The sequence below is a fragment of the Podarcis melisellensis genome (assembly GCF_964234715.1).
Source record: "Podarcis melisellensis genome assembly, chromosome: 2".
Lineage (NCBI taxonomy): Eukaryota > Metazoa > Chordata > Lepidosauria > Squamata > Lacertidae > Podarcis > Podarcis melisellensis.
The window spans coordinates 91,746,088-91,758,097 of NC_138529.1; the positions used below are offsets into that span (position 1 = coordinate 91,746,088).

The window sequence follows — 12,010 nt, forward strand, 5'->3', positions numbered from 1 at the left end:
CTAGTGGAATATTGGAGCCATTAAGGCTTCATCTGTGTTCTTTAGTAAAACATCATATCCATAATCACTTCAAAGGAACCACTGCTTCAAAGGTAGAGGAAGAACATTAAAAGCCAACTAAGTTGGTGAATCCCGAAATAAATTAGAGGAACTGATCATCACTAGGGTTCATATAGACACTGCGGAATACGAAGGTATGTTCATGGGGATCAATATACAATGATACAATAAAGCACTGAGATTGGATTATCACAGTAAAAAAATAGCAATACTATGCCATTGAGAATTGGATATGGATGGAAGTAGCTAAATGCATAGATAGAATGTTTGTTTGTTTTTTTAATTGCTTTTAGCATTCACTGCTTACCCTTGTGACAAGAAGTGAGTATACAGCAGTAATATTTATTTATTTACTCGACATACCAGAAAAGTAATCACACCTTTGTGGTTTTTTGCTGCTGTTCTTTGTTCAGGCTTGCAATATATAGCGGTGATTGATATTAGAGAGACAGGAAATGTGCATATCTATCATCTGCCCATCTACCTAATATCTTATACTACTTGCTGGATTATTTAATTTTGGGGAGATGCTCCTGTAATGTTGAATTTATCCTGGCTGGTTGATCAATTAATCTCAGTAAAGCAGAATTGTGGTGTTCTGTTTTGCAAAATAAAAACTCAAGTGTTAAAATCCAGTTAATGTGCAGAATTTTTGAAACTTGCATGTGCTCTGAGTCACTTTTCTAGCTTAGCAGTTAGAGAAATATGATAAAAGAAATGCTGCAGTGTACTCTGGGAAATACATTTTTTTAAAAAACCCATAATTTATAATGTGGCACAATTTTTCGGTATTCATATTCCTTTAAACCGAAAGGTACAAAAGTTACTGAATGCTAAAGATAGAGTCTTTTTTGTCATTTCTGGAAATCTTTCTGAAACCCCAAAAGTCCATCTTCCTGCCTAAGTTCTTTTCCTTTCTCTCCCTAATAAGTCAAAATACTCTCTTTGTTCCTGGTCTCTTTTTCTGGAGTGATGCACAGAAAGCGACTGTCAGTTGTCAAGTCAATGGGAATAAAGGACTAGCACATTTTACATGTTCCCTGTCACATGCTGACAGAAAAACATTTTCTCTCAGAAAGTGGGGTGTAATGCAGCTGTTTGTTAAAAGAACACAGCTCAAATGATGCACTGGACTCTTGCCATACCCATCTTTGTAAAGTAAATTCCGAGAGTGAGGGCAGCATAAGTGAACTATGGACAGAAAAAGAAAGAGTTTGCCACTTTATTTGTGCCAATTTACACATTTTGCAATGAAGAGTGTTCTTTTTCTTTAACTTTGGGGAAAAAATACTTGCAGAAAAAACCTCTTAGGTTGGAAACTCAAGTATTTATCATCTCCTTTTACTATATTTAGTGTAGTCAATTTTCTGGCTTAAAAAACTTGACATAAGAAGAGCCCTACTGAATCACCCCAAAAGTATGCCTAGGCCATCATCCTATTTCAGAAGCAACCAGAGGCTTCTGAGGTTCCCATAGCCAGAACATGATGGCTACAGGACTCTCCTGTCTTGTGTTCCCCAGCAACTGGTATTCACACACAAACCATGAGCGTGACCAATAGCCACTGGTGACCCTCGCCTCAGTTAATTTGGTTAAATCCCCTTTTAAAGCCATCCATGTTGATCATCTTGCCATTTTGAAATCTATAGTTTAGTTATGTGCCGTTTGAAGAAGTACTTTCATTTGTCCATACAGAAAATCTCCCACCATTACATGATAAATCGTGTCCTCCTCCCAGACAGCACGCATTGTGGTGAGATCATCAAGACTGACCTCACTGCTGTTGGGGTGGGAGCGATTGGATAGCCACAACAACCCGATTGGTGGTACCTCGGTTGCTGAGGTAATTCTGGCCAATGGGATTGTTTCATGCATCAACCGAGGGACCTATATGTACCGCTGCGTGTTGCGTTGAGCTTCTTCTTTTCTCATGCATCGGATCACCCGCCCACCCTCCCTATATTTAGGGTTCAATATGACCTTGCTATGCCATTATGGGTCATCTGTTTTTGGGACAGGGGCCCGGTAGGAATTTTCCCATTTGGCTGATTTGCTGGTGCCACTTGGGTTTCGCCTGCCGCGTAGCAAATCATCACAACTTTGTAAGGTTTGGCGGTGAGGCATTGGTTCAATGTGGAGGGGAGGGGAGGTTGTCACACCTGCCCCTCCAATGCGCGAAAGGGTATTCCGTTAAAGGAATCCAGGTGCTTGCCATGCTTTTGTCCGATCCCCTTCCAGGGGTTAGGGCCACGCCAGAGCACCGGGGAGCATTGTGGGGTGAGGTTGCGTCTGTGGTAAGACCAGTGCTCCCCCAGTCTGTTTACCCTTACTGACTTCTGCCAGTGTCCAGTTGTCAGTGCTGCCCTGCCGGAGGTGTAGGTGCAGCTATTCGAACCAATGCCTAAGCAAACTACTCACATTCTGTAATCAATAAAGTTGTGGCCAACACTATGCCAATAACCTTAAACTAATATTGGTGTCAACTGTGTCTTTCTTTGAGAGGTCTTGGGGGTCTTCACACACATCCCTGGGTTCTCAGTATGATGAAGAAAACTTAACCTTATCCATTTTCCAACGCCACACATAATGTTATAAACCTGTTTTGTTCAAGGAACACTATTCTGCTCAATATGGAATGGCGTTACTCACTGTATAATGGCAACCACTTTATCTTTTTTTGTATAATTGTGTATTACGTTGTCATAACCCACCCTGGGTGAGAAAGGGCAGGTGAGAAATCCTATAAATAAATAGAAGACATGCATGCATATAGTCAGACCAGCTTTGGGCCAAGTGAACAGTAATTCATGTACCTTGTAATGTTTTAAGTGAAACTTGCTCAAGGGGGCGTACTCACATCCTAGGTATAGTCTGTGACAATTCCCATTTGAACATTAAAGGGAGATCCACCTCTGGACTGCAAAAGTGATTGTGCATTTGGTTTGGGAACTTCTCCAGTTACCTCCAAAGCCACTCTTAGTTGGAACTACGTCTCAGTGATTTCAACTGAACTTATTTCCTTCAGCATGAATTATCCTTTGGGTATTTGATTTTGCCTTCTAAACATACACTGAGTGGTATTTGATACTGAAAGGCCATGTCTCCTTTTATGCATGACAGGGTATGCCTTGGCAGCATAATATTCCAAATGGGAGAAAACAACAGCAAGAGACATGCAAACAAAACTGTGTGGAATGTTTAATGTGCAAAATACCCAAACAGATTAGAGTGTTAAGCTGCCTTCTGCATAATGATGATAAGAGGGCTACAGATGACTTCTAAACATCTTTATAGCATGCTGCTCACAGTTTACTTCTCTAAATCGCTACCAGTGGTGCAACAAACCTGCTTTTGCTACACCTGTATTGTAATCTCCCTTCATTATATTGAAGAGCTGAAGCTGATTTACAAATTACCTCCCATGTTATGACGAGCTCAGACCGGCTTCCTCCACCTCCACTCACATTTGCTGGTGCCGCTGTAGGAACTAGGAGGGTAAAGCAAAAACCAAAACATCACAAATTTGCGAAATTAAGAAGGCATTCATAGTTTTGTAAATCCTTCTTTGAATGACCATATGAAAAGAGAAATCAATACATGAGATCCAAAGTCAATAGCAGGTTTAGCATCCTGGTTGGCAATGGTTCCATTGCTCTCTGGACCAATGCAGATAAGTTCTAAAACTGACCATGGCTGAACTATAGATAAGTTCTCAACTGGGCTATGGGTTCCCTCAACATTTGGGGAGTGGATTCTATAGGGATAAAACTAATGTGCCTGTATGTTGTTGTTGTTTAGTCGTTTAGTCGTGTCCGACCCTTCGTGACCCCGTGGACCAGAGCAGGCCAGGCACTTCTGTCTTCCACTGCCTCCCGCAGTTTGGTCAAACTCATGCTGGTAGCTTCAAGAACACTGTCCAACCATCTCGTCCTCTGTCGTCCCCTTCTCCTTGCTCACTCCAAGGTGCCTGTACAGATCACCTCATTATAGTGGATCTTGAGATAAGCTGACAGTGGCTTAGATATGTGCAATGCCACAGGAACAATCTACATGGTAAGCCACTAAGTACTTTAAATTAGTAGCAGGCTGACCATAATAGACTCAACTAGAAATCTACACAGGGTCATTGACAAAACAAGTTTTGTTGAGTTATTTTATTTTCAGATATGCCATATTCATGCAAATAACACATTATTTTGGGAATGGGGGGGGCAGCCATTATCCTTTTTCATTGCTGCCGTTAACTTCAATTGATTTGTGTTAGATCTGCAAAAGTTTAAGAAGGAAAAGGAAATGGGGTGGTTAACTAAATGAAGAATTAAAAGGAGACTTTCAAGCCAAGCTCAACTAACATTCCACTGTTCCATGAACCAGTTAATGCTCAATTAGTGCTTGTGTTAAATGAGTTCAGTATTTACTGTATTTGCATGGGAAAGAAATTTATACTACTGCTCAACAAAGCCTCAACTGGGTCATAGTTGAGAAGCAGATGAAAATTTACGGTTAACTGCATCGGCAGAAGCGCAATTAATTCTCAGCTCCATTTTAATGAAATGAGCAGTGGCTCATTTGCCTCCAGGAATCTACAAATGCTCGATCGAGTTTTAGCTGGCAATGTAGACCTTATAAGACAGACTTTCTCATTCACCCTTTCATTGCTCTTTATTTGCCACACCTGTTACTCTGAGGATGATTTTAATTAGTAATCTAGAATCTTAGCAGCCAGCTGCACAACAGAAATGTTTCCCTTTTGCCTATGGGGCATCTGAGTAGTGAAATGAGTAGAGTTTATCCAAATCTGCAGGACTCTTTGGTTCAATACTTTAACCTGTACACAACACCAGTGCCTCTGTTCTATTTCTGTATCGTCTACTCTACAGATTTTGACAGTCCTAATGAGGGGATATCGAAGCCACATGAAGCTGTCTATGAAAGGTCAAAGTTTAAAGGAACTTTGTAAACCCTATCGTTTTGAATTCTACAGTGTATAAAATAGTCTGTGCAGCATAATAAGAAACATACTTTCCTTATCCATTCATTGTACAGTGATAGAATTATGCTTTCCCAGTACTTAGCAATAAAAAACTCTGTGCATCATTAAAACAGGGATGAACTGCCTTCTGACTTCTGCATTTAATGGGGCTTACTCCCAGGACTGATGCCTAAGGAAGTAAAAGCTAATCGGCAGGAAGGGGTGATGCATTCCTTCACACCTGGACTCTTGGTAATCAGTTGGGAATCTCTTCAGAATAAGAGATCAGAGGGAGGAGAGGCTACTGTCAAACACCCTTCCATTGTTCCTGGATACCACCCTCCCGCAAAAAGAAACAAAAGACAAACAAACCCCACTCACAATATTTTGAATTGCAAGCCAATTTTTAGCTGATAACAGGGATACAAAAATACAGAAGAATGTAACATTTGAATAATGATCTCCAACATCACTGAGCAGTAGAGGTGAGCCATTATAGCTTACTTTTGAAATGAACAGAGTTACATTTTTTAAGGAGTTTCTCAAGACAATTTCAGGAAACCTACTGGATGCTTTAGTTCTTAGTAGCTCAGATGGTGTGCTTGGCTCTCCAATCCCAATACTATTGCCAGCCACAACACGAAATTCATATTCAACCCAAGGGTTCAGATCAACCACTGTTGCTGTGTGGGTCCTTCCATTAATAACTTCAGGAACTAAACATAAAAGCGAAAAATGATTAGTGATGGAAGAATGTGAAACTATAGCATAGAATGTAAGTCAGAAATGTGGCTGTATACCTGTTGAAGCTGCTTGCCACCCAACTGAAAAAGGGGTCCTTATCTGAATAGTGTATATTTGGACTGGACTATTATTATCTGTTCCTTGTCTCCAGTTTAGCACTGCCGTTGTACTGGAAACATGTTCAATGTTAACATCTTTGGGAGGACCTGGAGTGCCTTATTTTAAAAGGAAGAAAATGCACATTTACTTTAGCAGAATACTTTGTAATGGTGCGGCTCTTTAGGGCTCTGTTGTGCATTTGATATCCACTACTAGATTGATTAGAGATATTTTTAGAAATCAGAAGTGAAGTAACCCACTGGTTCAACCCCCTGCTTTAAGGCCATATGGCTTAAAGCATAACATAGATGTCTAGCCATTCCTCCTAGATTACAACCTAAACTATACAAAATACTTCTCTCTTCGCTTTCTTAATAATCCAAAATAGTTCTCTGCCATCTCTGGCCCCAAAGGCCACCAGCTCCCAAACCCAAACTTCTTTTCCTGTTTTACTTAGCTTCTCCCTCTAGTAGGAGTGTCCTGTAAGAGGAACTCTTGAGAAGTCTGACGTCAACCTATAAAGCACATATACTGTGCAAGCACCATCCCTTACAATGTTATTCTCAGAGCAGATCTACTGGAATTAATGGGCCTAAGTTCATCATATCCATTAATATGAATGGGTCTACTCTGAGTAAAATTTTGTAGAATACCGCCCTGTATTTCTAACCTGCCCTTCATCACCCGATCTCAGGATGGGATGTGCATAAGACTATATGCCAGTTCCTGCAAAATTAAGAAAAAAACACCTGAATCCAATTATAAGAAACGAAAAGAACAGGAAAATATTCAAATCACCACCACCAAGCTTTAAAAACACAGTGTGGTTTTCACACTCCTAATAATAATAAGATTAACTAAAATTGAGTATTCTACTGGAAAAACTAATACATTTTTTAAGCAGGCACTGAAATGAAGAAAGTGTGAGATCCAAACATACCTTAGAGGTATATATTTGTTTATGATATAGGATGCACAAACTAAGCATTCTCCTCTAACAAGATTATTGAGCAAATAATGGATTCGGTTTAACAGCTAAGATATGCTATAGACATATATATCCTAGATTTCTAGAGTGTGAAAAAAAGTGTGAGGAAGAAATAATGTCTGCCGGCGTTTGCATTTGAGATGCTTAGATGCCCACCGGGCAAATTTTACTCTGATGGGAATATATGGTGGTAAGAAACATATCTGAGCTGTAGATCATGAGTTATTTACATTTCATTCAACCTCTTCTCTGATGCTGATGCATATAATATCATTCCCTGTGTTACAGTTAGCTGGCGTTTTATAGATAATAGACTTACCCCTTACAATAATTTCTGCTGTTTCAGATAGGTTGTCCATAGATGTTTGTACTGTGCATCTGTATTTCCCAGAATGATTTAACTGAATGTTTCTTATCATAAGGTCCCCTACTGATTCCTTGAGATAAGAAGAGGAGAAATAGACAGCTAATTCATTTTCTATAGTGAATATTTCTGTAATTTGCGAAGCATTAATAAAATATGTAGTTTTAAAGTCCAAGCATATACTGCTATCATCTGTTTATTTCATTTGCATGCCTTTAATGCACCTTCACAAATAAAGCAAGCATTGAAAGCAAAAATATAAAGCAATAACACTTCTGGTGGGAGGATACCAGAACTGGGAGACTTCATGAGTGCTACTATCAGATGTCAAAGAAATAAACAACTATATGACATTTAGAAGACATCTGAAGGCAGCCCTGTTTAGGGAAGTTTTTAATGTATTTTTAATCTTCTGTTGGAATCCGCCCAGAGTAGCTGGGGAAACCCAGCCAGATGGGCGGCGTAGAAATAAATTATTGTTGTTGTTGTTGTTGTTGTTGTTGTTGTTAGACAGAGTGAGGCAGCCACCCCGGGCAGTTGATGCTGTGGCAGTGAGTGACAATGAGGCACTGGAATACAACATTTGTGTGCCACCAAGCCTGCCCTATGCCCTATTAACTACCCTGCTTTTCTCAGGTGTGGTGAGGATAGTTGTCAGATCACTAGTGTTGAATATTCAACTCCACGTTCAATTGCCATCTGCCCATGAAATTGCTGGTGTGTGTGTGTGTGTGTGTGTGTGTGTATCCTTGTCTTTTGCCCCAGACAGCAGCTTCTTTTTGGTCACCTAAGACTTAAACCCCAAGTCTTTTAACCATCAGAAAAAATGCCATAGGAAGCTGCATGCCCATAGAAATATGTAAGGTGCATTTTTGTGACCCAGTATGTGAAGATTTCCAGTAGAACAAGTCTTTATCACTTGTACTTGAAAGGATATGTTCCATTTCTTCTGGTGGGTCGAGAAATATAGTTTGGACTCATCCTCAGTTGTAGGAAAGACATTTCCAGATACCCAGGTTGTTAACCCTTTTAGGGATTTTTGTTAGTTAGAGCTACCATGCTGGGAGCCTTCTGATTTTGATGTATATCCTTGTGGCTATTTCTTACTGTTTTAATATTTGGCCTTAACTGTAGAGTTTGAGGAGCCTTACCCTGACAAATCATGTCCAATAGGGACCAAGGGACTGAGGGACAAGCATCCATAGTCCTTGCAGGAACAGCACAGCACAAGTTGGTGCTGACACACTGCACATTTATCACCAACTATTCAGCAATGGACATAAATGGTAATGCAGATTTAAAATTATCATCTTTTTAAACACATAGACAAAAACAAAACGACAACACTAACCACAAATTAAACAGACATAGCTTTATGATTTCCCAATGCATGTTACAAAAATATGTCATTTAGGGCAAGGGGACCCATGTGATTTATGAATGGTTAAATACGCACACACACACACTGATTATATGAAGAAGTGTCTGTAAAACTTACTCCTCCGGCTCTTTCAAAATGACTCATTCTTCTTTTAAAATCTATAACATCTCCATTGAATGACCATGAAAACGCAACCTTGATAGATGGATCTTTGGATACCTGACAAGGCAGGACTACACTTTCTCCAACTGTAACATCCATATTGGAAGGTGGAGTAGTAATGATAGTCCTCTCTGTTGAAGGCAGAACAAGTCATTCTTGGTTGCATCAGTAGTTTACAAAAAAATCAGTTACTTTAGAAAGAACTACCAAGATCCCAAAGGACTTGTGTTAACCCCCAAAAGCATCGGTTGAAAGAAGAAAAAAAACCCTTTCAAGTAATTTAGATTACACTCCCAGCCACTTAATTAACGAAAATTATAGTTTGCTTAAGGGACGAGGGAATGAGTTAGAGCTTTGATTCCTGAACCCCTCCATTCTCATTGGCATGATTGTCAGATAAATTAGAGATAACAACTTCCCTGTTATAAGCAGTTTAGGCAAAAACAGCTTTTGTGGATGAAAGCATTATACAATCATGAGGATCATATGCATACAAAAAAAAAGCAACATCAAGCTTAGTCAAGATGATAAATACTGTATGAATTAAGTACTGGTAGCTAGGAGGGAGAAAGAGGTGTGAAATGAAGATATAAGAGATGTATTTTTTATGATTAAAAATAACGTTAAGGTCTTTAGAAAAATGGAAAAAGTAAACGGCAGACTCCACTGTTCCTAACTTGTAGAAAGTATGAAATAATTCATCAGAAAATATCGAGATATAATATATCCTGCATATTTTGGGGGGACAGGCTAGAAAGTGCAATGCTTTTCTCTCCAAATCTGTCATTTTGGGTGCCTGAATTGGTATTTTGTAGGAAGGACTGAAGCACCTAGTGAAATTTTAGGTTAGTGCATTTCAAATGGATGAAAGGGCTGTGATACCTTAGTGCAAAACATCCACATCCACACACACACAGGGTGGGAAAGGGGTGGGGCAACATATAGAAAAGTATAGGAGGGATGAATGATTTACACTCCACAAGCAAATGAATGAGTGCTTGTTGTTATATGACAGAAGGAACCAGTATTGACAAATTAGCCCATCCCTATCACCATATAATGGGACGTGGGTGGCGCTGTGGGTTAAACCACAGAGCCTAGGACTTGCCGATCAGAAGGTTGGCGGTTCGAATCCCCGCGACGGGGTGAGCTCCCATTGCTCAGTCCCTGCTCCTGCCAACCTAGCAGTTCAAAAGCACATTAAAGTGCAAGTAGATAAATAGGTACCACTCTGGCGGGAAGGTAAATGGCGTTTCCGTGCGCTGCTCTGGTTCGCCAGAAGCAGCTTAGTCATGCTGGCCACATGACCCGGAAGCTGTACGCCGGCTCCCTCGGCCAATAAAGCGAGATGAGCGCTGCAACCTCAGAGTCGGCCACGACTGGACCTAATGGTCAGGGGTTCTTTATCACCATATATAAGCTTTGCGCAAAGAAATCAGGATGAATCTTGAATGAAATGGTCAAGACGGCCTGAACCTAAAAACTACAACGGAAGCTCCATGTAAATGCATGAACATGAATTGTACCCTTCTGTCAACCCTGATTCCAAACACAGTACTCATGGACTTGGCCTTTCCTTCCTGCCTTTATGTAACTGTACTTTTGGTGCAGAGCTTCTTAAGCATCTAAGCATATTCGGAAACACAACATATCATTTGCCACAACGTACCCACTTAATACCTGGCTCCAACACCCTGATTATACCTCAACATGGAAATATGAGGACTCACTGGCTAAACTGACATACAAACTGCGGTACAAGGACAACTGTGACTTTAAGGAAGAATGGGAGCTTTTTACAAATTATCTAAAAAGACAACAAAATGAACTAGACTCCTGGGCAGGTTTTGAATAAACATACACAAATTTATTGGTTGATAACATGGTAGATAGATAATGTAAGGATATGTATAATTTTAGAACATGCAGAGAGTAATCTGTGCTGAGAAATCAGAGAGGGGAGCTGAGGGGGAGTCTCGGGGGGGAGGGAGGGTTTGTTGGGGGTGGGGAAAGGGAAAAAATGAATATATGTTTTGATATGTTATGTTGAAATTGCTAATAAAAACAATTTTTAAAAAAGAAAATAAGAGGACCCACAAAATGCTGAAGCCTAAGCTCCATGCAGGTGTTGGAATTCAGAAAAGAGTAAATATGTGGGGGGGGGTGTTCAGTAGCTCCCCCCCATCATCTTTCCCATAGCCCTCTGGAATTGGAAAATGATGGGTCCATGGGTACAGGAGAACTCCCCACTTTACATAGATGCCCTCCATGAGTTGTGGGCAACAGAAGCAACAACAGAGGTAGCACAGCTATCATGCTCATCCCTACTGAGCCTCTCACATTTACTCCTCGCTGCCTTACAATGTGTGCATTGAGCTCCATTGTTCCATTTTGTTCTATTGTTCTGCTTTGTTAAGCAGTTCAGCCATGCATTATCCAGAGTCTACGTGTGCATTCTTGCAGTCTTAGCAAAACAAAAAAGCATATTTTATAGAAGGCTGATGCTCGGTCTCTCTGGGTCTATCAGTCTAGCCAGATCACATCAAGTGCTATGAGTGATGCTAAGATGTTTGTTTCTCTTGATGCAAGCTGTTGTCTTTATGAGGTTTTCCTTAAGATTTCCATCTCAAATCTTTCTAAATGCCTCTTAAAAGCTCCCACGTTCCCATTATCTATCTGTCTTGCTTACTAACTGCAGACATGCATTATGGAGCATGCCCCGTTTCCAAAGAGAAAAATAGACAATGCACTCAGTGCACTTGAGGTATAATAAAGACTTCTTATCATAAGGAATAAACAACTCAATAAGCAGCAATAAACTTAATTTGCCCATTAGATATGCCTTTTGGAATTCTGACATTTCAGTTGAATATAATGCTGAAGCAATGAGGCCTATAATTGAACAGCCAAAACTTATCCAGAGGGGAACCAAAACAAATGTTCCCTGCAAACACTACCATTATGATAGCATGTTGTTATTTTGATTTTTAATAAATGTTGCAATTGTCAAATTAAGGCTTTTCTTTACGTTTGAAAAATTTAATTGTCACATCATTCACAATTAGGATACATGTCCGCTATATGAAAAAATACAACACTTCAGAATCTTTAAATGCTGGGAGGCATCCAAGTAACTTTGGGTGCAGAGAATTGCTTGCACATATAACCTGGGGCTGGATTTTTTTTATTGAACAAAAATATACATGTGTGCACACTGTTGCATTGGCACATCTCTCACTG

General features: G+C 40.0%; 1 protein-coding gene across 7 annotated transcripts in view; it reads right to left on the minus strand.

Annotated features, from left to right (window-relative positions):
- CNTN6 (contactin 6) overlaps window positions 1-12,010 on the minus strand; it is a 196,966-nt gene that overhangs the window by 15,895 nt on the left and 169,061 nt on the right. For all 7 annotated transcript variants that reach the window (XR_014165831.1, XM_081901481.1, XM_081901480.1 and 4 more), the window contains 5 exons: window positions 8,726-8,901; window positions 7,183-7,300; window positions 5,833-5,991; window positions 5,599-5,748; window positions 3,477-3,547 (listed from right to left, as the gene is read on the minus strand). Coding sequence is in view for 6 of the 7 variants with exons in the window: in XM_081901481.1 (XP_081757607.1) it covers window positions 3,477-3,547; window positions 5,599-5,748; window positions 5,833-5,991; window positions 7,183-7,300; window positions 8,726-8,901 (674 nt within the window). In the remaining variant the exon portion in view is untranslated. The remainder of the gene's footprint in view (window positions 1-3,476; window positions 3,548-5,598; window positions 5,749-5,832; window positions 5,992-7,182; window positions 7,301-8,725; window positions 8,902-12,010) is intronic.